The following is a 19,975-nucleotide window of genomic DNA, read 5'->3' on the forward strand; positions in this document are numbered from 1 at the left end:
CCTCGTCGAGGTCGGCCCGATATCAGATAGCAAAGAGAAGCTCTCCCCGAAGCCTGCCGACGACCAGTCAACTCGTCACTAAGAGTTGCGTGCTCGTCTCCGCTGCCGCTCATGTCCGACAGCGAGGTGTTCTCCACGACGATCTTTCTCGCATATAACAGCTGGAGGCTCAGAACGACTGCTCCTCATCAGCCACACGAACACAGCCAGCGAGCACAAACGAGCAATCATGGCCCCCATCGCGACCGAGACCCAGCCCGAGACCGCCCTGCCCTCAGTGCAGGACCTCAAGATATCCAACAACGCCAATGGCAACAAGGACACGGTCCAGCCGGCTAAGAAGAAGCTGCAGTGGTTCTCCGAGACTGGCCTCCCCAAGTCCGCCTACCCGTACGAGCACCTTCTCCCCTCCTTCGACCGCGATGTGACGTACGGAACTCTCGAGCCGTTCGAGCACGTCGACCCCGGCCATGCCGCAAAGGAGCACTCCGACCCGCGCGCCTTCCTCGCCGAGGCTGACATCGACCTCCTTACTCCCGACTTCGGCTCGGAGGTCTCTGGAGTGCAGCTGCACAAGCTCGACGCTGCCGGCCGCCAGCAGCTTGCCCTCTACGTTGCTCAGCGCGGTGTTGTCGCTTTCCGTGACCAGGACTTCATCGACCAGGACCCGAGCTGGCAAGTCAACGACTGGGGATCTTTCTTCGGACGCAACCACATCCACCCCACCAGCGGCCAGCCCAAGGGCTACCCCGAGCTTCACCTCGTTTACCGCGCCTGGGGCGAGGACCCGGGAGACGGACTCGACAAGCGTAGCGGCAGCTCCAGCGCGCCTCCTGGCCGCGTCTCCTCGGTTGGCTGGCACAGCGACGTCAGCTACGAGCTGCAGCCTCCTGGTCTCACCGCTCTGTGGCTCTACGACTCTCCCACCTCTGGCGGCGACACGGCTTACGTCGACGCTCGTGCGGCGTACAACCGCCTTTCGCCCAGCTTCCAGGCGTATCTCGAGACGCTCCACGTCGTGCACTCGGGCCACGAGCAGGCCAACTTCTCCCGCGAGCGCGGCGCGGACCCCAAGCTGACGGCGTACGCGCACGTACGCCGCGAACCCGTCAAGAACATCCACCCGCTCGTGCGCCGCCACCCCGTCACTGGCGAGAAGGCGCTGTACGTGAACCGCGTGTTCTCGCGCAAGATTGTCGAGCTCAAGGACGAGGAGAGCTCCGCGCTCCTCGAGCTGCTGTACCAGATCATCGAGCGCGGACTCGACTTCCAGGTCCGTGTGCGTTGGCGCCCCCGCACCGTCGTTCTCTGGGACAACCGCATCACGGCGCACAGCGCGCTCGCTGACTTTGACGGCGTCCCCGGCAGCCGCAGGCACGGCGCACGCGTGACGCCTCAGGCGGAGAGGCCGTTCCTCTAAGCTCGAGCGCAGGCGGGGCTCGCCGCATGTAGAACGAAACAGAAGGATGAGACAGCCAAGAACACCAGTTGTACATAGTATCCCGGGTAAAGCAAAGTATGGATGTGTGCATGAGCATTCGGAACGGACAAACGGCAGATGGGAGGGATGCACTCTGCCCCGTATTGGTGATCCACAGCCGTCGATCGCTTATTGACCTCGGCCACCGTCTAGCTCGGCTTGAGGGCCACATCCTGGCGCACAAGTTTGGGCGACTGTCCACACGCCACCACTGGACTGGGGGACCGATCACGATCGGACGTGGCTCACTAAAGGCCTGTGCGGAGGCTTGCAACCTTGACTCAAACCCCGATATCTGGTAGTGCACACATACAGCAGACAGGGGGTCTGGAAATGGCAAGAGGATGGGGAGGACGCGAGGACACAGAGCCTTACGGCGAGGCAGAGAGGGGCGGGGAGAGGCAAGAGGCCACAGGTCGGCAAGCCTTGGACGCTCGCTATCGAGGAGCCGCCGACATAGGCGAGCGCGAAAAAGATGTGGAGGCAGTCGCTCCGCAGAGGCTATACCTCCGTCGCGCGTCGCTGCGCCCCGTCCCTCCGCCACAAGAGTGGAGGTTGTGCCGCCCAGCACATCCAGTGATCGAGTGGACGTCACCGTCAAGTGTGGAGGTGAGGTGCTATTTTCCCCGTCTCCGATACCTCTAGCCTAGCAGGTGCACGGGTTATGACTCTGTCCAGGGGGCTAGGGGCGAATCACGGTGCCCCTTGCTGTTCAACGAGCGGAGGAATGCCGAGCGTGATCGAGGTGACGAAGTGGAGGAACGCGGGGTAGGGGCGGAGTAATGTCGATCCATTCACTGGTGCACAGCGTTACCGCGGGTAAGGTAACCGGAGAAAGGGGGCGTGGAGAGGCGTGGGAATAGCTATTCTCTGCGAAGGACCTCACTGAAGATCGGGGCTCACGAACAATGAGCGTCAGCGTCGAGCACCAGAACGCTGTGGCCATCACGGATGTCGTCGAGGGAGACAACAATGCAGAGCGGCTCTCGCCGCCGAGTGCACGCATCTGCGGCGCGGTCAGAGTCGACTCGATCGACTCGGCCGTTCGATGCACAGACCTTGACGCAGCGCGGTGCAGAGCGGGACGGAGGGTGCCGCCAGTGAGCTGTGCGCCGAGGCAACGGTGACGACGCGCTTGTCTTTCTTCGTCCCATTGTCTCGGGCGCAAGGGGCGTGCGACGTAGCCGGGGTAGCCGGCCGGGATGCTTCTTGGACGCTTACCTGGCTCGGCGCACAGTGACGCCCTTCAGGCCGCCTCCAGCCTTCTCGGACGGCTTCTCGGAGGGCTTCGCGGCAGTGCCTGCGACGCACGCCCTTCCTCACAGTGTACTGCTTCTCGAACGCGAGGAAGCCGTAGTGTCCAGCCCTCGCTCGAAATAGGACGGGAGGCGCCGCCGAATACTGCGCTCTGTGCACCCGCCAGCGTGGTCACTCTGTGGACTCGGCTGTGGGTTCACAGAACACCCATCAGACGATGCACGGAGCGTTCCGCAACCCAGTATAGCCCAGTCTGCGCCCGAGACACACGGCCAACACACATCACACATCGAACGGTGTGTCACATGACGCTCGAGCTTATCCTTATCGTCCAAGCCACTGTGGCTCTTTGCGTTGTTTCTTGTGGACGGAAAGGCACGACGTGAAGGGGTTGCGTAACAGCAGCACTGCGACGCAGTTCCTCCGCTCCCACCGGCGCCCGGCGTCATGCGCATGTTGCGAGGTTGCGTCCCCCCTCGCCTGGGGAGTGAGCGGGGCGTCCTCCGACCCGGAGTGCTCGGTCCAGAACTTGCCGAACGCCAGCGGAGGCAAAGACTTCGAGCGGAGCCAAGCGGGTGCAATCTGGGCAATCTTGCCGACGCCGGGGAGGACGGGCGGAGGTGACGAGGGATTGGGTCGTCGCAGCTGACGAGCGGCCATGCTCCGGTGGCCGACACTCGATCTCGCATTTCGCGATCTTGCTCGCTCCCTGCGCTGGTTGGTACCTGTGGTCCCAGGCGGCTGGGAGGCGTCGGGAGGGTGATGTCAGACGGGGTTGGTGTGCGTCGATTGACCAATCCGATCACCCAGGACATAGGAGGCGAAGCAGCGTTCCTCAATGTCCCTCGCGGTGCAGACAGGCGCAGGCGTGGTCCTGTTCCAAGCAGGGTAGCCGGGCCGCTTCTGCAAGCGCAAGAACGCGCTCTGGTTGGACACAGTCTGATGCCGTTTAGGCTCCGTGGACCCCCATGAGTCTCGCAGAGGATGCAGAGCACGCCGCCCTGAGAATGCGAGAATATCTCTGCCCCTGGCGCTATCAACCCTGGCCCGCCCTGAGTGTTGGCGTAACTGACGCAGGCTGCTGCATACAACACAGGCGGTTGATGCCGTGCCGGACTGGCATGCCCCCGCACAACCAGACCAGCCTTGTGCCCAGCGACCAACAGCAGTGTGCAGAGACAGTGCTTGGGAGCCGGTCTGCACGGGCGACACACACTGCACACCTCCTCTAGGCGCTGGGGCTTCCCCATGCCATGGGCAGTGGTCGAGTGACGCTCCGCCAGGAAGCGGATGGCCGTACATCCCGCCAAGAGATCAAGATAGCCGGGCAATAAGCCCGCTGTGCAACTGCCGGCTGTACGAGTCGGCACATGCCAGGTTCTTTGCAGACGGCAAACGCGAGGCTACTTCGGGTGCCATATATCTACTGGGTTTCCCCGCCCTTGTCTTATCTCCTTCTTTTTCCTATCACCCAGTGGTCACCCCCGCCTCCCCTCCTTCCTCTCCCTCCCTTCCCCTTCCTGCTCCGTGCTCTGCGCCTCCCCCGCCCAAAACCGGCTCCATTGCTCCCATCAAGATGACTGCGGACCTCATCAACGGCCACCCCGTCCCCGTCCCCTCGCTCAAGAACGGCGACGTTGCCTCCCAGCTCCCCCGCGAGGCTCCCCAGGCCTGGTCTAAGCCTGTTGGCAACGCCAAGGCCTACAGCCCCGACCACCCCGGCCGCTTCCATGTCGTCTTCCAGGAGAGCGCCCAGGACGGCGTTGAGGCCTACTCGTCCAAGCTCGTCGCTGACCGCGTGAGTGCAGCATGATTTACGGTTACGGTATGGTGACTGACGCAAAATAGGACTACGCCCCCGGAGAGCAGCTCGCGCCCCTCAAGAACATCTCCATCGCCCCCGTCAAGGCCTACTCGTCCGTGCAGTTCGGCCCCGGCGAGCACGACCACTTCGAGCTCAACTCGGACCTGCTGTTCAGTGAGTTCCCCAGCACGCAGATCACCCATACCCCCCACTCCTTTCACCTTTTCATGTCCGACGACTGCACTGGCGCCGATCCCGGTCCACCCCACCGAACCCGAATCCCGTGCTAACAACCAGTGAACCACTCGTGCGCCCCGACGGCCGAGATGCGCCTGTACCCCGGCTCGCCGTCCAGGTGGGAGGTCACCGTGGGTCCCAAGGGCCTCAAGGCCGGCGACGACATCACGTTCTTCTACCCCAGCACCGAGTGGGACATGGCGCAGGGCTTCGACTGCTCGTGCGGTGCTGAGCAGTGCCTCGGCCAGATCCGCGGCGCCAAGTATCTCACGCTGGAGCAGCTCGAGGACCGCGGCGTCGTCAACGAACACATTCGCGCGCTCAAGGCCGCGCAGGAGTAAGGGAAGTTCGCTTGCGGACTCCGATGGCGGTGCTCCGCGGCGATTTGGTTGCGGAGCGGGACCGGCGGCCGCAAGGAGAGTGAGGTGGACGTCGCCGATCCGGCAGGTAGTCGAGGAAACGGAAGAAGAAGAGCATAACATGTCTGAAGAATAGTCAAAACGTCTGTTTCATGATACAACGAATACATGCCAAATGCAAGTGTGCTTTACCTTCGATCGCTATCAATCTCATTATCTCGGCGCGCTGGCCAACTCTATCGCTATCTTACTGATATGATTGCGATAGCCACGACACGGGCACATCAGCAGCGTGAACTCTAGGGCGGAAGAGGGGCCAGAAGGGCCGGGACTGGAGGGCGATTGAGAAGGGAGGGCGCAGAGAGAAGGAAGACGGAAGGGATTGCAAGGGACGCCCGAACGTCAAACGTCAAAGGTTAAGGGATGAGCGGGTGGCCGGTGAGTGGGTGCTTCGTGGATGCACATGGTGCACCTGGGCATCTGGGTGCAGCTGGGTGGTTGATCAGCGGATGCGCTGAATTCACCGAGCGGCGAGTATGCGGGCACTTCGCCTTGCTCGCCTGGCACGTCTGCGCTAGTCTGCGGCCCGTCCCTTGCTCCTTCATCCTTCTGTGCGATCTGCGTATCGGCAGGGGCCCAGGGGTGAAGTGCGACTGGATACTAGATGCGGTATGGCGGCACGGTGTCCACGCCCGCGCCGTGTTGTTGTCACGAGGGGTCGGATGGAGATGACTCACCTCTTCGACCGAGACGTCATACCGTCATACCGGCCTGTGTCTTATCTAGTCAGCCTGACCATCTTCCTCGTTCTCACAGCGTCACACTTCGGACATCAGCATCACTGACTGCATGCCTGCAACTGCATCGTCGCTGTCTAAAGCAACCTAACTGCTGTTCAAGGACCATCGTCGACAAGTGCTCGGTGTCTAGCGACTTCCGTCGGAACCCACAGCCCACATCACACATCACATTAGCTCATCACCTTCCTCGCATCTATCTCCCTTCTGCACACACAACGCAAACAGAAAAGGAAAGCAACAACCATGCCAGTCCACCTCAAGGGGTAAGCTACAGAACCTGTGCGTTAGCTAACATCAGGTCATGTCACTGCCGCAGGATCAAGTTTGAGCTTGAGGAAAGTACTCGATGGATTGGGGGAGTTGTTGCTGACGGGTAGTCCAACACGCCGGTGCCGTACCAGGTTAGTCCTCCCTCATTGCGGCTTCATGAAACAGCTGTCCGGCTGAAGTAGACAGCTGACGACAGATGTGCCAGTGTTCCATCTGCCGCAAGATTGGCGGGTACATGGGCTCGGTGAACATCATGGGCAACACGGACACGCTCAAGATCACGCAGGGCAAGGAGGACATTGCGTGAGTCCTCGCAGAGACAGGTCACACCCGCCTGTTCCCCCATCACAGTAGTCATGCCTGTTCTCCTATCACCTCCAAATTGTAGGATTGATAACCACCCTGCTGCGCCCATCCAAGCTTCCAAGCCAGTACAAGACCTCAGCTGACACCACAGGGAGTACCAACCCCCGCTCGCATTCGACAAGGATGACAAGCCGACCAAGACCTGCACCTCGAAGCGCGGGTTCTGCAAGCACTGCTCGTCCGTGCTCTGGAACGCGCACCCGGAGTGGCCGCAGTGGATCTACCCCTCTGCGTCTGTCATTGACAGTGAGCTGCCCAAGGTCCCCGACGGAATGGGGTACACCATCCTCCGCGCCAGCTGCCCCGACTATGTCCCGACCCCCGAGGGGTTCAAGGTCTACGACGACTATGGACCCGCTGAGGGCATTGAAAAGTGGCACAAGAAGAATGGCTTCTGGGTCGATTAGTTGAGAGCAAAGCAAAGGGATAGAAGTGCAAAAATAGGGATGAATGTCATGTCGTGCTATCATGTCTGGTCTACAGTGTTCGATGGGGTGCGCTCCCGAAGGAGGGCATGGATGGGGCGATCTGGTATGAGAGAGGGGGGAAGGAAGAGGGGCATCACTACAACTCCTTGCTGCCGTCTACATTCTTCTTGCCAGCCTTCGCCTTGCTCTTGGCGCGGGCAGCCTTGCTGCGTTGCTTCTTGCGGAGCTTCTCGTCCTCGAGCTTCTTCTTTGCGCGCTCCTTAATCTCCTCCCGCTTCTTCTGCTCCTGGTACGCCTTCTGCTCCGGCCTCAGCGGCATCTTGTTCGGCGGCACGCCGACGCCGGCCGGGTGCGCGCCCCGCAGCCGGATCCGCCCGTCCTTGAGGTACTCTGTGATCACGGGCGACTCGGCGGGGCGGTAACGGAACTCGTCCGAATATCTATCAGCGAGTATTAGCATGCGCACGAGTCTTAACACGGGGTTTGGGTGGGGGTTGAAGTCCTGGAAAGGGCGAAAGACACGCGTGTGCAGAGCTGCACACGCAGAGAGAGGAAGGTGGACTAGTAAAGCACAAACAAGAGGGCGGAGGGATCATGTTGGAGCAAACACTTACCGAGTCGCGTAGATGATCTCGGGGTTGCGCTTCTTCTCGCCCCACTGGCCGAGCTTGACGGCTCCCCAGCCGAGCAGGATGATGGCGGCGAGGACGGCGATGCGCTTCCAGAGCGCGGGCGGGGGGCGGTTGAACTCGTCAATCGAGCTCTGCGTCAGCGGGTTCTGCAGCGAGAGTGTGTCGCGCTCGTCCTGCTCGTCTGCCTGCTGCGCCGACGTCGGAATCCGCTGGTAGCTCGCCATGATCGTGGGTCGTGTGAGACGATGAGAGAGGGGGTGGTATATGCAAAGCTTGAGGAAAGGAGGAAGGACGAGATTTCTCTAGATTTCGATGACTCACGCCCGCACATTGCACAGCACACGGCCGTTGTGTGTGATCGGGCGGTGGACACGTTTTGCTCCCGTCCCTGAGTCCAGCCAAGTCCGGCCCTCTACCCTCCTTTCACTGCTCGCACTGGTCGGTGCCGTGGCATTATCGCCGCATGCCATGCTGCCAAGCATCGCCCTGTGTCTAGTGCCCTGCAAACGCCCTTTGGCGACACGCAGGCGCTCCCTCAGTGACTGATCGTAGCTCCAGTTACACACAGCTAACATACAGCTCGGATCTATGTGGCGCGCTACAGTCTATGGGTTTCAATGCTAGTTTAGTTCTTGCGGCTCGGCCCCGCGTCGAGCGTGCCGTAGCTGCGGTTCGCCTTGCCGCCGAAGACTCTCTTCGGCTTCGGGCGTGCCATCGACAGCTCGTAGAACGAGCCTTGCGGCGGCTCGTCGTCAAAGTTCGTGAGCACATCGATTGGCCGTCCGCGCGGCGTGTACTTCGCCTTAGGGACATCGACGAGCAGCTCCTCCTCCTCTGCCGGACCGCCGGCGACGCGCACGCCCCCGTCCACCTCCTGGTAGCCCTTAGGAAGACCGTGCTCGTCGAACTCGATCGGCTGGGGGGCGGGAATGTCGTCGATGTGGTCCACATCCTGCTGCCCGGCAGGAGTGTCGGCGAGGTCGCCAAAGTCCTTCTTGAAGATGCGCTTCAGCGTGATCGGGATCAGGACGGCAACGATGACAGCAGCCAGGCCGAGCACGTTCCGCACACTGATCAGGTGGAAGTCGTCCGCCGACGTCATCTGGTCAAGCGACGAGCCGATCATGACATGAATCACCGACATGGGGATCATACCGATGAACGCCGTGAGCCAGAAGAACGCGACGTTGATGCCCAGATGCGGCGCGACAAAGTTTGCAATCCAGTGCGGCGGGAGAGGAAGGATGCGCAGAATCACCAGCACAGTGAACACGCTGTCCCAGGACGCTTGCTGCCCCTTGCTCGCGTCACCCATGATCTTCGTACGCCAGGTTTGCAGCCGAGTACGGTAAAAGGGCAGCTCCAGTAACGGCGGCGCAAGGATAGCCGACAGCGTGTAGCACAGCACAGATCCGGTCGCTTCGCAGAAGCAGGACAGGAGAAGGCCGGGGATGATGCCGAACGCCGCTCCGAGCAGCATCGAGATGTACATGGAGCCGGGGAGGGTGAAGGCCTGCACGTAGAGGTACGCCACGACGCCGCAGAGCATGATGCGTGCAGGATACAGCGTCTTGTACTTGTGCAAAAGCGAGCTGCGGAGAGTTAGCATTGGTTGCTTCCAGCCAACTCACTTGAGAGCCTTCAGGTCATCGAAGCTGCGTGGGAGCTTGAGAGCGGGGCGATCCTCACTGGAATGTCAGCAATGCCGTGCGCAATGACGCGGCGGCCACTCACGGTTCTACCTTTGGCATTCCGAACCAGAATGTCAAGATGCAGAGGGTGGAGAATACGGCGAACAGAATGGCCAGCTTGATACCAGCTTGGAACAGCGGACCATGGTACCACCTCGCGGAGGGGCCATGGCGTTCGGGGAAGAGCGATGTGTGCTCCTGCGCGGGATCTCCAGCCAAAGCGCCACCGTTTTCGGCTAACCGTGCGCTCGGAGAGAAAGGGCGGTCTATCGGTTCATTGAGCAGCCGGGCGAGGTGCGGCGGCGGGGATCGAGGTCGTATCGAACTACCAGCTTCGCACGGGTGCTGGCCAGGTGCTGGTGAGGCACTTAGTGAGTGCAAGAGTGGAGCATTCTGCGACCTCTGGGAGCGCGGCGAGCTTAACGGTGACCCGAAGTCTGGTAACTCTACTTCGTTGTCTGATGTTGAGATGAGGAGATCTGCCGGGCGCCGCTGTGGCGGGGATGTGAAGGGGTTGGACATCGGAGAGGCTCGACGGCTGTCGATTCGTGAAACGGTGCTAAATGGGACGGCGGCGGCGATTACAAAGGCGGTGCGTAGAGCGGAAACGGAAGAAGAGTTTCTGGTGCTGTCGAGTACTGGTGGATAGAAACAGAAAGGAAGCCAAGGAGGGAATGGGCAGCAGCAAGTAGATGGTCGAAGGAGCTCAGCACAGAAGGCGAATGAGATGGTGTCGAGTGCTCGAAACGCGCAGGACGGGGCCGACGTCGACCTGAGAGAGGCGGGAGTGAGGTGGTTGTTGAGCCGCAACTGTAATCAAAAGCACGTGGGTGTTGGAAGAATGATTAACATGATCAACGGGAGCGTATCAGTCATTACTATTTGGACTTGTCCATTTGGTAATACCAGGGCAGAGGGTCGAAGCGGGGAGAGACGGGGTGGCCAGGGTGGGAAAGTGGAGGCATTGGGCGACGTACGGTGGGCAGTGAGGGCATGGTGGGAGAGCCTGGAGGCGGCGAAAGACTAGAAGCTGAGGCTAACTGAGTCGATCTTAGATTGCCCTTTCAGGGACCACCCATGTTGGGTAGAATGCCCAGGGCACAGTCAGCTCTTGAGCATTCGGACTGGCCTTGGCTGAGGCGGATCGGCCAAGGGTCGGACAGGTACGTCATGCCGCCACAGACCACGCGGCAGCTAGACATCTAGAACGGATGTACGTGCATGTTGTTTTGGGCGAGCGCACCCCACCTGACCCCGGCCTTCGATCTTTCGAGGCCATGAGGGGCCCTCCTCCGTGGGTCATCAACGGCATTCCACTCCTCTGGGCTTCCTCGCCGCCGCTTCCAGAACACCTCCCTCCTCCTCCGCCCGCTAGTCCAGCTGTTAGTCCTCAGTAGTTCCGAGTTCAAACCATCCTCGGGGCCGGCCTTGTCCCTTATCATGCGCTCGCTCATGGGTCTCTCTCGGCACACGAACACTCATTCACTCACCGTTAAGGCGTCATCATCTCCGCCGAGCCCTCCGCTCCAAGACCAAAACTCACCTCAGATGACCATCCGGCTTTAAGTTTATGACGAGAGTCATTACGCCGCTCACCAAATTCCCGTTCCTTGTTTGTTAGCGGCCCACTCTGGATCCAACTTTATAACCCCAAGAGCACACAAAGTCAACGAGTTCACCTTCGCCCTTTTACATTGCACCCAGTTGCTTCAGCCTCACCATGTGGAGAGCACTTGCATTGAGCTGTCTGTTGACAGTCACGGCGCAAGATGCGACCAGCGCCTCAGCGAGCTCTGGGCAGTCCGCAGGACCACCGGCTCAAGGCCCGAGCTCGGCTTCCTCGGCCGCTCCAACATCCGGTTCAGCGGCATCGCAAAGTGGCGGCGACCTGAACTTTGGCCCGGTCTCTTTCGCAGGCTACGACAACTACGTGCTGCGCGATAACAACACTGCCGTTCAGATCGTGTTGTCTGAGTAAGCTCGGAAGGCTACCAAGGAGCTGACAAGCAGCGACACTGAGCCAGAAGTTGGGCATCCGGCCAGGTTCATAACCGCATTCCACCGGGCGAACACTGGGGCGCTAGTGTATTTCGTACCCGCAGACTTCAATTCGACAGTCACAGCCTCACTGGACAAGTCGTCTGTCAAGTCCTTCCGTGACGCCGACGAGCAACGGGGTGTCGAGGGCGACCTGAAGCTCGACAACGATGTTCGCTTCGGGGTGACTCTGAGTGAGTTTGTGGACCCGACGTGGAACTAACATCCGCAGTTGGTAGCGTGAGGACGCTACGAGACTATACCGAATCGGGTGGTAAGGTGTTCAACTCGGTTTTCAACTACACCCTGGGCGAAGTTACGAGGGATTCCGTGCAGCTCGTGCGCCACTGGCTCAACGGAACAACGGTGCAGTACCTCACATTCAAGACTGGCAACAATGCGGGCATGGCCGTCACGAAGCGCTCTGACGGGCCGCCCGGTATCAGATTCTGGCGCAGCGACAACAAGAATCCGATGACATTGCATTTCCGTAGTCACTTCAACTGGACCGGTACAACGCCCGAAACTCCATGGGTCGAGACAAACGGTCTTGGCCCGGATAACCTGTTCTTGAAGCCCACCGGCAGTGGCAACAACACTGCCACAGGTGGGCCGGCTGGCCGGCCAATGTCAGAGTCGACTGCGCTCATCACCGCCACAACATACCCGGCAGGCATGACGACGACGAACCCCATTTACACACTGCACGAGAACCAGACACGACAGACGGTGCCGAATGTGGCGTTCACACCGACACCGAATGCGACAGTCGCAGGCAACAGCGCCTCGCCCGCACCTTCCTCTTCTCAGCCGGTGCAGTCGGCTGCTAATGGTGCTGGAGCGGGAAACCGCACATCTGGCTCTACGTCAGCCAACCTCGACAAGGTGCTATCCGCTATCCACGGCCAAGGCGCGGATGTGGCACAGCAAATGTCCTTCCTCACGTACGACACCGAGTTCCTTGCTGGCGGCTGGCGCTTCTTGACTAGTAAGCTACACGTTTCAGCCAGCGAGCTGACATCAGATTTCGGACGTGACACTCTGATCGCGGCGCGTCTCATGCTTCCTGTGCTCTCGTCTGAGGCCGTCGAGGCAGTTATGGCTGCCGCCATTGAGCGTACTAATAGCACAAGCGGCGAGCTCTGCCACGAGGAGACTGTAAGCTAGAATACTGGCGCAAGAGCTGACATCAGGTGGGCGATTATGCGAGCTACCTGAACGCGAAGGCCGGTCAGCCGGAGCGAGGCAACAAGCCCGTCTACGCATATACTATGGTCGACACCGACTTCCTCCTTCTCCCGCTAGTCGCCGCGTACGCGACGTCGCCACAGGGCGAAGGCCGGCTGAGCGAGTTCTTGGGCCGCAACTCTTCTCTCGTCGAGGGTACCTTCAAAGAGCTACTCGAGACGAACGCCGAACATGTGATCGAACTGGCTCGAGAGTTCGCAGTCCACCCCAGCCGCGAGAACCTTGTCAAAGTGCGTTCCTATCCCGTTGGCAACTGGCGCGACTCGGCCGCCGGCTTGGGCTGGGGCAGCTATCCCTTCGACGTGAATGTTGCGCTCGTTCCCGCTGCCTTGCGCGCCATTTCGCAGCTGCACCGCGCAGGCCTCATCAAGGGCAAGCGCTTCAACCAGGCTGGCCACATCGCCGGCCGCTGGGAGAGCCGCGCGCTCAAGTACTTCCACGTCAACATTGCGCACGTCAAGAGCAAGGAGCGACTCAACAATTACATCAAGCTGGCGAACCTGACGGACGCCCTTCTGTACGGCGCCGGCAGCCTGAATGGCTCCCAAACGGCGGACGGATACAATGCACCCGGATGGGCGATCGGCGTGCCGAACAAAACGCACAGCGATGACAACAACAACCAGCGCCGCAACGGCGGCGGTGATGACCACAAGGACAATGACGAAGAGGACGACCATGACGAGACATGGAGTGACGGAAAGGAGGACGGCGGCCGGCCGAGCAGCACCTACCCCCGCTCGCAGCGGGACACGTACTACGCCCTTTCGCTTCGGGACAACCTCAAGCCAGTGCACATCCAGCACTCGGACCTGTCCTTCCTGCTTCTCTACGGGCAGAACGTGAAGAAGGAGGCGATCGTCGCAACCGTCCAAGCGCTGCAGCCTTACCCGCGCGGCCTGCTGACGAACGCGGGCATGCTCGTCGCCAACGCCGCCTTCAGCTGGAACGACAGCGACGCCGAGACTTTCTCGAACCGGGCGTACCACGGCGCCGTGGCCTGGGGCTGGCAGCAGGGCATGATGGCGGCAGGCGTGGGGCGGCAGCTCGCGCTCTGCGGCGCGGGGAGCAGCAGTCTCGAGTCCGTCACTGTGAGCAGTGCGCCGAGCAATGGCACAGAGGGGCAGCCGAAGTGGTGCAGCGACCGTCAGCTCGTGCTCGCGCTACACGCGGCACAGGGGCGGCTCTGGGACGCAATCGCAGGCAGCAAGGACGTGCTCTACACCGAGGTGTGGAGTCCGGTGTTCCAGCCGCCGAAGCAGCCACGGGGTAACTCGACTATCCCCTTTACCGGCAACGGTACAGCCCCAGCCGCCGGCGACAGCGCGGACGGAGGCTCGTTCGCGATCGGCGACCTCGGCAAACTCTCGCCCGAAGGCACGGAGGGCGACGCGATCCAGCTCTGGAGCTACGGCTTCCTGGCCCAGATCGATCCCAGGACAGGCACCCCGGTCGCGAACTGGCGGCCTAGCAACGATACGAAAATGGTCGGCGACGATGGCGACAACGCGGCCCAGAACGCCCAGAGTAGCTCGGGGCACATCGACACTGGCACCGAGGGCGTCGGCACGGGTAACGGCGTCGGAGGCGTCACGAACGCCACGGCGAAGGAGGAGCCCAAGCGCTAGTCAGCGAGGAGGAGATAGAGTCAGTTGTACACGGAGCACAAACCTACAGGATATAACGAAACACATCTAGTTTAAGCTCTAATCATAGCTCATCTTATGAACACTGTGTTGAAACGAATGGAAAGAAACTGCATGCGCGCTTTGCCCCTTTTGGCGCGTCCTTTATATACTACTACTACTGACTTAGAGCTTGCCCTGGAACATCTCCTTGACCTTCTCGGGCTCGAGGACCATCATGGGGTAAGGGAGCGAGGCGTGGGTGAGGTGGCGGTGTCCTCCGTCGACAACGAGCGTCTGGCCCGTAATGTACTTGCCAGCGTCGGAGAAGAGGAAAACGGCAGCATCCGAGATCTCCTGCTTGTATCCCTGGCGGCCGAGGGGGATGACGCTGCGGGGGTCGTATCCCTTGGTGCCGAGGCGCTTCATGCCCTCCGTCTCGCCAATGGGGCCGGGGGCGATGACGTTCGAGCGGATGCCACGCGGGCCCTCCTCGACGGCGAGAACGTTGGAGAGCGCGTCGATGCCCGCCTTGGCCGCCGAGACGTGCGGCTGGTAAGGCGTACCGCGGTAGTGCAGCGTGGCCGAGATGTGGATGTAGGCGCCCTGCGTCTCGCGCAGAGGGTGCAGGGTCGCCTTGATCGTGTTGTAGGTGCCGAGCAGGTCGATGTCGATCACGGTCTTGAAGCCGTTCTCGGACAGGCCGTCGATGGGCACGAGGAAGTTGCCCGCGGCCGCTGAAGACGTCAGCTCCGGTTCCGCAGTGCATGAGAACAGCTTTCCGCATTTCCCGCGCGCACACGGTGTACTCCACACTTCACACTAACGGCCATCTGCGATGGTGGTGGAGACCTCCGCCCCGTGTGGATCGCCAGCAAATGTCGGGATACTGTGCAGAGACAGGCTTGCGCAGACAGCAATCGCGACCGCCTACTCACCGCAGACGACAAAGTCGATCTTGCCGAACGCCTCGAGCGTCTTGGAGACGGCAGCGCGGACCTGGTTCTTGTCACGGACGTCGGCGGCAGCGGCGATGCACTTCTTGCCGTTACCAGCCTCACGCTCGAGGTTGGCGGCAGACTTGGCGAGTCCCTCGGCGCTGGCGGGCGTCAGTATGTGTGTCATTAGTCTAAGCATGCCCTGTATGTATCACACACAGCGCGGAATGGAGACTCACTCGCGACCGACAATAACGGCGTTGGCGCCGAGCTGCATCATGTTCTTCGCAATGTCGTATCCGATGCCGGTACGTCCGCCGGTGATGAAGAGCACCTTGCCATCGAAGATGCCGTCCCTGAAGGTGTTCTTGCTCATGATGCTGGTCCGTTGTTGTTGTTGTTGTTTCTGGAGAGTGAGGAAGAAGGGAGCTCGTGGTCACCGATATTTCAATGCATCGACATGCGCATCGACATGCCGTGCCAAGGTGGATCAGTGGACCGCGGGGTGGGTGGGTGTGCCCAGTCACCGGCGTCCTCCGCCCCACACCCCGGCTATCTGCCATTCGTCCCTGCCGGCGGCGGCCCTTGACATGACATGATACCTAGGTATGACAGCCCGTGACCTCTACCCCGCACCAGCTGATCGTGCTGCAGATCGGTGCCGAGGGTCGGGAAGGGTGATCTCCGATCGCGCATGCGGAGACCGACCTTCCTAACGGCCGAGAGGTCGAGGGAGCTTGCATTGCGGGCGGAATGCATTGCGAAAACATGACCAGTTGCAGTTCAGGTCGTAGGCACGGATATCCATACAGGAGGGCGTGTGGGGCCCACTGACAAGACATTTTCGAACTCTGCGGCTTGCCCCCTTGGAAAATATCCAACAAGCTGGGCTGCGCGGTGAGGAAAGACCGCTGTCGCCGGCGGGCTGCTGCAGCTGAACCTCGCGACTGACCTCAACGTTGTTTAGCTGCTGAGACGAGGTGTCACCTACGAAGCGGTTTCATCGTATTCCATTCCAGCCAGAACGTGAATGGCAATGCCACGATGAGCCTCTCCCCAACCTGCACAATAACTCGACGACGTCAGTCTTCAGAGGAGAGGGAGAGTGGGATCACAACCACAGTCTTACTCTGCATCTGAGGGCTCCTCGCTGTCGATTGCTCGGAGCCCCAGTCTCCTCCACATACCTGGCTGAGGAGAATGGACGTCTCTTGGCGTCGGTCGTTGTGCCCCGTGAGCATGCCACCATCACGGGTATGCAAACGGCCCGCTCTTCCCATTTCGTGCTCGATTCCCACCCCACGGAGCACCCGAGAGCATACATCGGATGTGAACCTGCTTTCATGGGGCAGATCGACGTCTTCAAGACGGCCGTAGCACTATTGCAGCTTCTTTCGGCCGTTGCAGAACAAGCTTTCGGCGCGCGATGACAGAACGTTCCCCGTTGTACACAGGTGGGCAACGCTTGATGCTCGAAGTGCTCGATCGCGCAGAGCCACGGTTCCAGGCTCGAGACCTCGAGGTACCGAGGTGACATCACCCAGATCCATCTGTGGTGAGGTTGGGACAGTCACGTGACAGTCCCAAGTCAATGACGTGTGGCTCAGCTCCAGCTATCACCGATCGTCACTGCAGAGGGCCTGGCTAGCTGAAGTTGGATCGAACAAAACGACATCAACAACAACAGACGAACGAACACCGATCACCATGTCTGACTGGTGGACGCAGCCGAGCACGCCGGCGCGCCAGTCGGCGTTCTCTTCGCCTGCGCGTGCGTCGTCCTCCCGCGCGCGCTTCGTCAGCGATGACCCGGACCCGAACTCGGAGGCACCCAAGTTCTTACCCACTTTCGCCGCCAGCCCCGCCGCCAAGGTTGCTCTTGTGAGTCCAGTCTCGGTTCTGTCTGCACAGCGCACAGCCCGTTAGTCTGAGGCTTATGGGAAATGTCTGTTCGACCGAATGACTTAAAGCTGTTTAGCTCGGAGGTTCAGCTAACCTTCAGGGCAGCTCGCCAGGCGCCGCTTCGCCGCCGGCACCGAAGCGCTCTCCGACTGCGCGCTTCTCCTCCTCTATCAACGAGTCGACCTCCTCCCCCCGCGGAAACATGACGCGGTACCGTGCCTCCCAGGCCGATGAGGACGGTATCCCGACCTCGTCGCTGCACGACGACCCGCCGGCGCGTGCGACCCCGCAAGCGCCCGCCAGCATTCCCGTTCCCCCCGCGCTCGAGCCGGATGCGGACACAACGACGCTGCACGTCTTTGGTCCGCCCGTCGAGTTCCTCTCCACGCTGCGCGCGTACCTCGAGTCCATCGGCCCCGTTATCAGCTACGTCCCCGGCCCGGACGGGAGTAACTGGTGGGTCGTCACTTATGGAGATCCCCTCGCTGCCAGCTATGCGCTGCGCCGCCACGGAGAGATTGTGAATGGGCGGTGGATGCTGGGATTCAAGATTGCGGGTCCGGGATCGACGCAGGGCCTCACCCTCGTTAGCGGTGTTGGACCTGCTCCTGTCAACTCGTCGGCTGCGGGTAATGCCGTCGAGCTCAAGAGTGCCAGCATTATCCGACCCAAACCAAAAGCGAGCGAAGTTGCGAAGGAGGACTACGCTTGGGAGGAGCCGGAGCAGCCGTCAGGCATTCTTGGACGTGCCGCGGAGCTTATTGTGAGTTAGCTTATTCGGACCTTCAACTGACCTCAGTTCGGCCGTTAGAGTGTTGATACCGTGTACGATAGACTCATGTGATGCATAGTGCCCCGCTGGCTATGTACAATCGATATAGGGACCCGGAACTGGCGGATCGACGCGGAAATACAACACAGTCTGATCGAACGTTGCTTACATGGTGGACATAACAGGCGTCAATGGGCGTGAAATGGGCATTACAAGGTATGGCAGAACGTGGTTTCAATGCCGCTACAGGTGACACAGTGGATCTTACTGCGAATAGACAAGGGCTTCGGTGTCGGTGAGTGGCTTGTGACTAAGCTTGTTGCGGACCGTGGACGGTCAAGCCTTCTCTGCAACGACAGTCTGCGCCGAAACTTGGTCGCAGCCGACATCCGAGTGCTCGGACTCCTTGCCCGAGTCGGAAGAGTCGCTGTCGAGGGAGATGACGTGGTTGGCCAAGGCCGCCTTCATCTTCCCGACCATCTTCCCGACGTGCGCCAAGGGAGATTCGTCGGCCTTCGAGTTGGGAACGAAAGGGACGGAATCGGCGCTCAGGCGGGTACCGCGAGGAGGCATCGACTGGGGCGTCTGGGGAAGCACAGGTCCCACCTTGTAGCCGGCCTCATCGAGCCAGCGGCGGCTCGCTTCAGCGAAAGGGTCGGAGGCACCAGGAGTCATCGGAGCTGCGAACGGGCGGGTTTTCAGAACGCGGTCTCCGAGCTGAAGGCCGTTTGCGTTCACAAGTGCGGTCGCCGAGACGGCGTGCTCGAACTGGATGAGAACGGACAAGGGCGAGTCGGTGAGTTTCACGACACGCTGAATGGGCCCGAAGGTCTTGAAGATCGAGCTGACAGTGTCCGTGTCAGGGAAGAGGAACGAGTCCTTGAACCATAAGCTGCAGCCCGACTTGCTTGACTTACGAGGTTCTCGACGATGACAGAGCAGTCGGGAGCCGCTTCGCGACGGATGGACACCGAGGGAGGGTGCACGACACGGTTGGGCAAAGAGCCACCAGTCAGAGACAGACGCAGCTCAGCTTCGTTGTTGAGCATGTTCTTGGCCTCGCGCTGAACCAAGGCCCACGAGACGTCGAGCTTGGAACCACTTTCTCGTGAGCACAAGCTCTCGCCATGGACTCACTCAATCCACTTGCCGTGCATTTGGTGCATTGCCTCAACAGCCTCGCGATGCGAAGACATGAGAACGAAACCGCTGTTGTCAGTAATGTGCTGACGGCCAAACTTACCGGCGACGCCCAAGTCCATCCAGCTGCGACAGGAGAATGGAATGCTCGACGACACCAAAGTTGATGAACAGATTCTTGAACTCGATTCTAGGCGTCAGCCATATCTAAACAGCAGACTTACTGAGTGAGATCAAGAGGAAGGTTAAGAACATAGAGGTTGCGAGGAAGAGTGGGTGACTGCTCCTGGCGAGGGAAGAATGGGCTGCCTTGAAGTGCCTGGAGTCCGAAGGGGCTCTGAGGGTAAGGAGTCGACACGAAAGGAGTATTGGGAGTCGTAGGGCTACGAGCGGAGCGGTTGAGCTGGGAGAGAATGTCCCAGGACATCTGAGGGGGAGTAGTGAACGATTGCTGAGGAATGGCGCGGTTGATGGTGCTTTGGGACGTCAGCCATCGGAACACCGGGGCCGAGGATGCGAGGAAGACCACTTACATGCCATTGACAGCGAGAACGTCGCGGAGCTCGAGCAGCTGGATGACCTCGTTCTCCGTCCCAACCCAGACCTGTGCCCACTGGAAGGGTCCCTTGGTCTGGGGATGGAGAAGGATGCCCCTGACGCGTACTTCTGAGGTCAGCTCTGCCCTGGGAGCGACGACGTACCGCCTTTGCCGAGGAACTCCCCAAGAGCTTCAGTGGTGACTGGAAGTAGTTAGCGGCCGCGCTCAAAGCGCATCTGCAGTAACCTACTACTCTTGTTGAGGCCCATCATGCGGACTTCGAGAAGATCGGAGCCGGGAGACTGCATGATTGCAACGTGGTTGACAGGGCAAAGAAGGAGGAGGCAGGGGGGGTTGAGATGTTACGGCAGCAGGCAATCGAGCAGGCAGGAAGTAAGGAACGCTTCCTTGTGCTAGCTTGGATTGAGGTTTCGAAAGATGAGCTGGAAGA

The 19,975-nt window shown here is 60.5% G+C and overlaps 9 protein-coding genes across 9 annotated transcripts; 5 read left to right on the forward strand and 4 right to left on the reverse strand.

Moving 5' to 3' along the window:
* Positions 1-229: 229 nt before the first annotated feature.
* A1Q1_00943 (alpha-ketoglutarate-dependent sulfonate dioxygenase) lies at positions 230-1,420 on the forward strand (the record flags this gene model as incomplete). Its single annotated transcript, XM_014325566.1, has 1 exon — positions 230-1,420. One exon carries the CDS (start codon positions 230-232, stop codon positions 1,418-1,420), a length of 1,191 nt encoding a protein of 396 aa, XP_014181041.1.
* A 2,893-nt stretch (positions 1,421-4,313) lies between these two features.
* A1Q1_00944 (uncharacterized protein) lies at positions 4,314-5,119 on the forward strand (the record flags this gene model as incomplete). The annotated part of the gene is made up of 3 exons (XM_014325567.1): positions 4,314-4,535; positions 4,586-4,715; positions 4,839-5,119. The coding sequence occupies 3 exons, from the start codon at positions 4,314-4,316 to the stop codon at positions 5,117-5,119; spliced, it is 633 nt and encodes a 210-aa protein (XP_014181042.1).
* A 1,341-nt stretch (positions 5,120-6,460) lies between these two features.
* On the forward strand, positions 6,461-6,980 carry A1Q1_00945 (uncharacterized protein; the record flags this gene model as incomplete). The annotated part of the gene is made up of 2 exons (XM_014325568.1): positions 6,461-6,510; positions 6,665-6,980. The coding sequence occupies 2 exons, from the start codon at positions 6,461-6,463 to the stop codon at positions 6,978-6,980; spliced, it is 366 nt and encodes a 121-aa protein (XP_014181043.1).
* A 157-nt stretch (positions 6,981-7,137) lies between these two features.
* A1Q1_00946 (uncharacterized protein) lies at positions 7,138-7,857 on the reverse strand (the record flags this gene model as incomplete). The annotated part of the gene is made up of 2 exons (XM_014325569.1): positions 7,138-7,441; positions 7,616-7,857. 2 exons carry the CDS (start codon positions 7,855-7,857, stop codon positions 7,138-7,140), a joined length of 546 nt encoding a protein of 181 aa, XP_014181044.1.
* Positions 7,858-8,258: 401 nt separating this feature from the next.
* On the reverse strand, positions 8,259-9,846 carry A1Q1_00947 (transmembrane protein; the record flags this gene model as incomplete). The annotated part of the gene is made up of 2 exons (XM_014325570.1): positions 8,259-9,225; positions 9,368-9,846. The coding sequence occupies 2 exons, from the start codon at positions 9,844-9,846 to the stop codon at positions 8,259-8,261; spliced, it is 1,446 nt and encodes a 481-aa protein (XP_014181045.1).
* Positions 9,847-11,044: 1,198 nt separating this feature from the next.
* A1Q1_00948 (uncharacterized protein) lies at positions 11,045-14,237 on the forward strand (the record flags this gene model as incomplete). The annotated part of the gene is made up of 4 exons (XM_014325571.1): positions 11,045-11,298; positions 11,368-11,559; positions 11,601-12,519; positions 12,588-14,237. 4 exons carry the CDS (start codon positions 11,045-11,047, stop codon positions 14,235-14,237), a joined length of 3,015 nt encoding a protein of 1,004 aa, XP_014181046.1.
* Positions 14,238-14,420: 183 nt separating this feature from the next.
* Positions 14,421-15,548, reverse strand: A1Q1_00949 (2,4-dienoyl-CoA reductase; the record flags this gene model as incomplete). Its single annotated transcript, XM_014325572.1, has 3 exons — positions 14,421-14,971; positions 15,173-15,333; positions 15,412-15,548. The coding sequence occupies 3 exons, from the start codon at positions 15,546-15,548 to the stop codon at positions 14,421-14,423; spliced, it is 849 nt and encodes a 282-aa protein (XP_014181047.1).
* Positions 15,549-16,879: 1,331 nt separating this feature from the next.
* A1Q1_00950 (uncharacterized protein) lies at positions 16,880-17,918 on the forward strand (the record flags this gene model as incomplete). The annotated part of the gene is made up of 3 exons (XM_014325573.1): positions 16,880-17,053; positions 17,151-17,837; positions 17,886-17,918. The coding sequence occupies 3 exons, from the start codon at positions 16,880-16,882 to the stop codon at positions 17,916-17,918; spliced, it is 894 nt and encodes a 297-aa protein (XP_014181048.1).
* Positions 17,919-18,182: 264 nt separating this feature from the next.
* Positions 18,183-19,832, reverse strand: A1Q1_00951 (uncharacterized protein; the record flags this gene model as incomplete). Its single annotated transcript, XM_014325574.1, has 7 exons — positions 18,183-18,725; positions 18,764-18,947; positions 18,993-19,112; positions 19,211-19,462; positions 19,520-19,649; positions 19,688-19,726; positions 19,775-19,832. The coding sequence occupies 7 exons, from the start codon at positions 19,830-19,832 to the stop codon at positions 18,183-18,185; spliced, it is 1,326 nt and encodes a 441-aa protein (XP_014181049.1).
* Positions 19,833-19,975: the final 143 nt, after the last annotated feature.

Source organism: Trichosporon asahii, assembly GCF_000293215.1.
Source record: "Trichosporon asahii var. asahii CBS 2479 unplaced genomic scaffold scaffold00038, whole genome shotgun sequence".
In the NCBI taxonomy this organism is placed as follows: domain Eukaryota; kingdom Fungi; phylum Basidiomycota; class Tremellomycetes; order Trichosporonales; family Trichosporonaceae; genus Trichosporon; species Trichosporon asahii.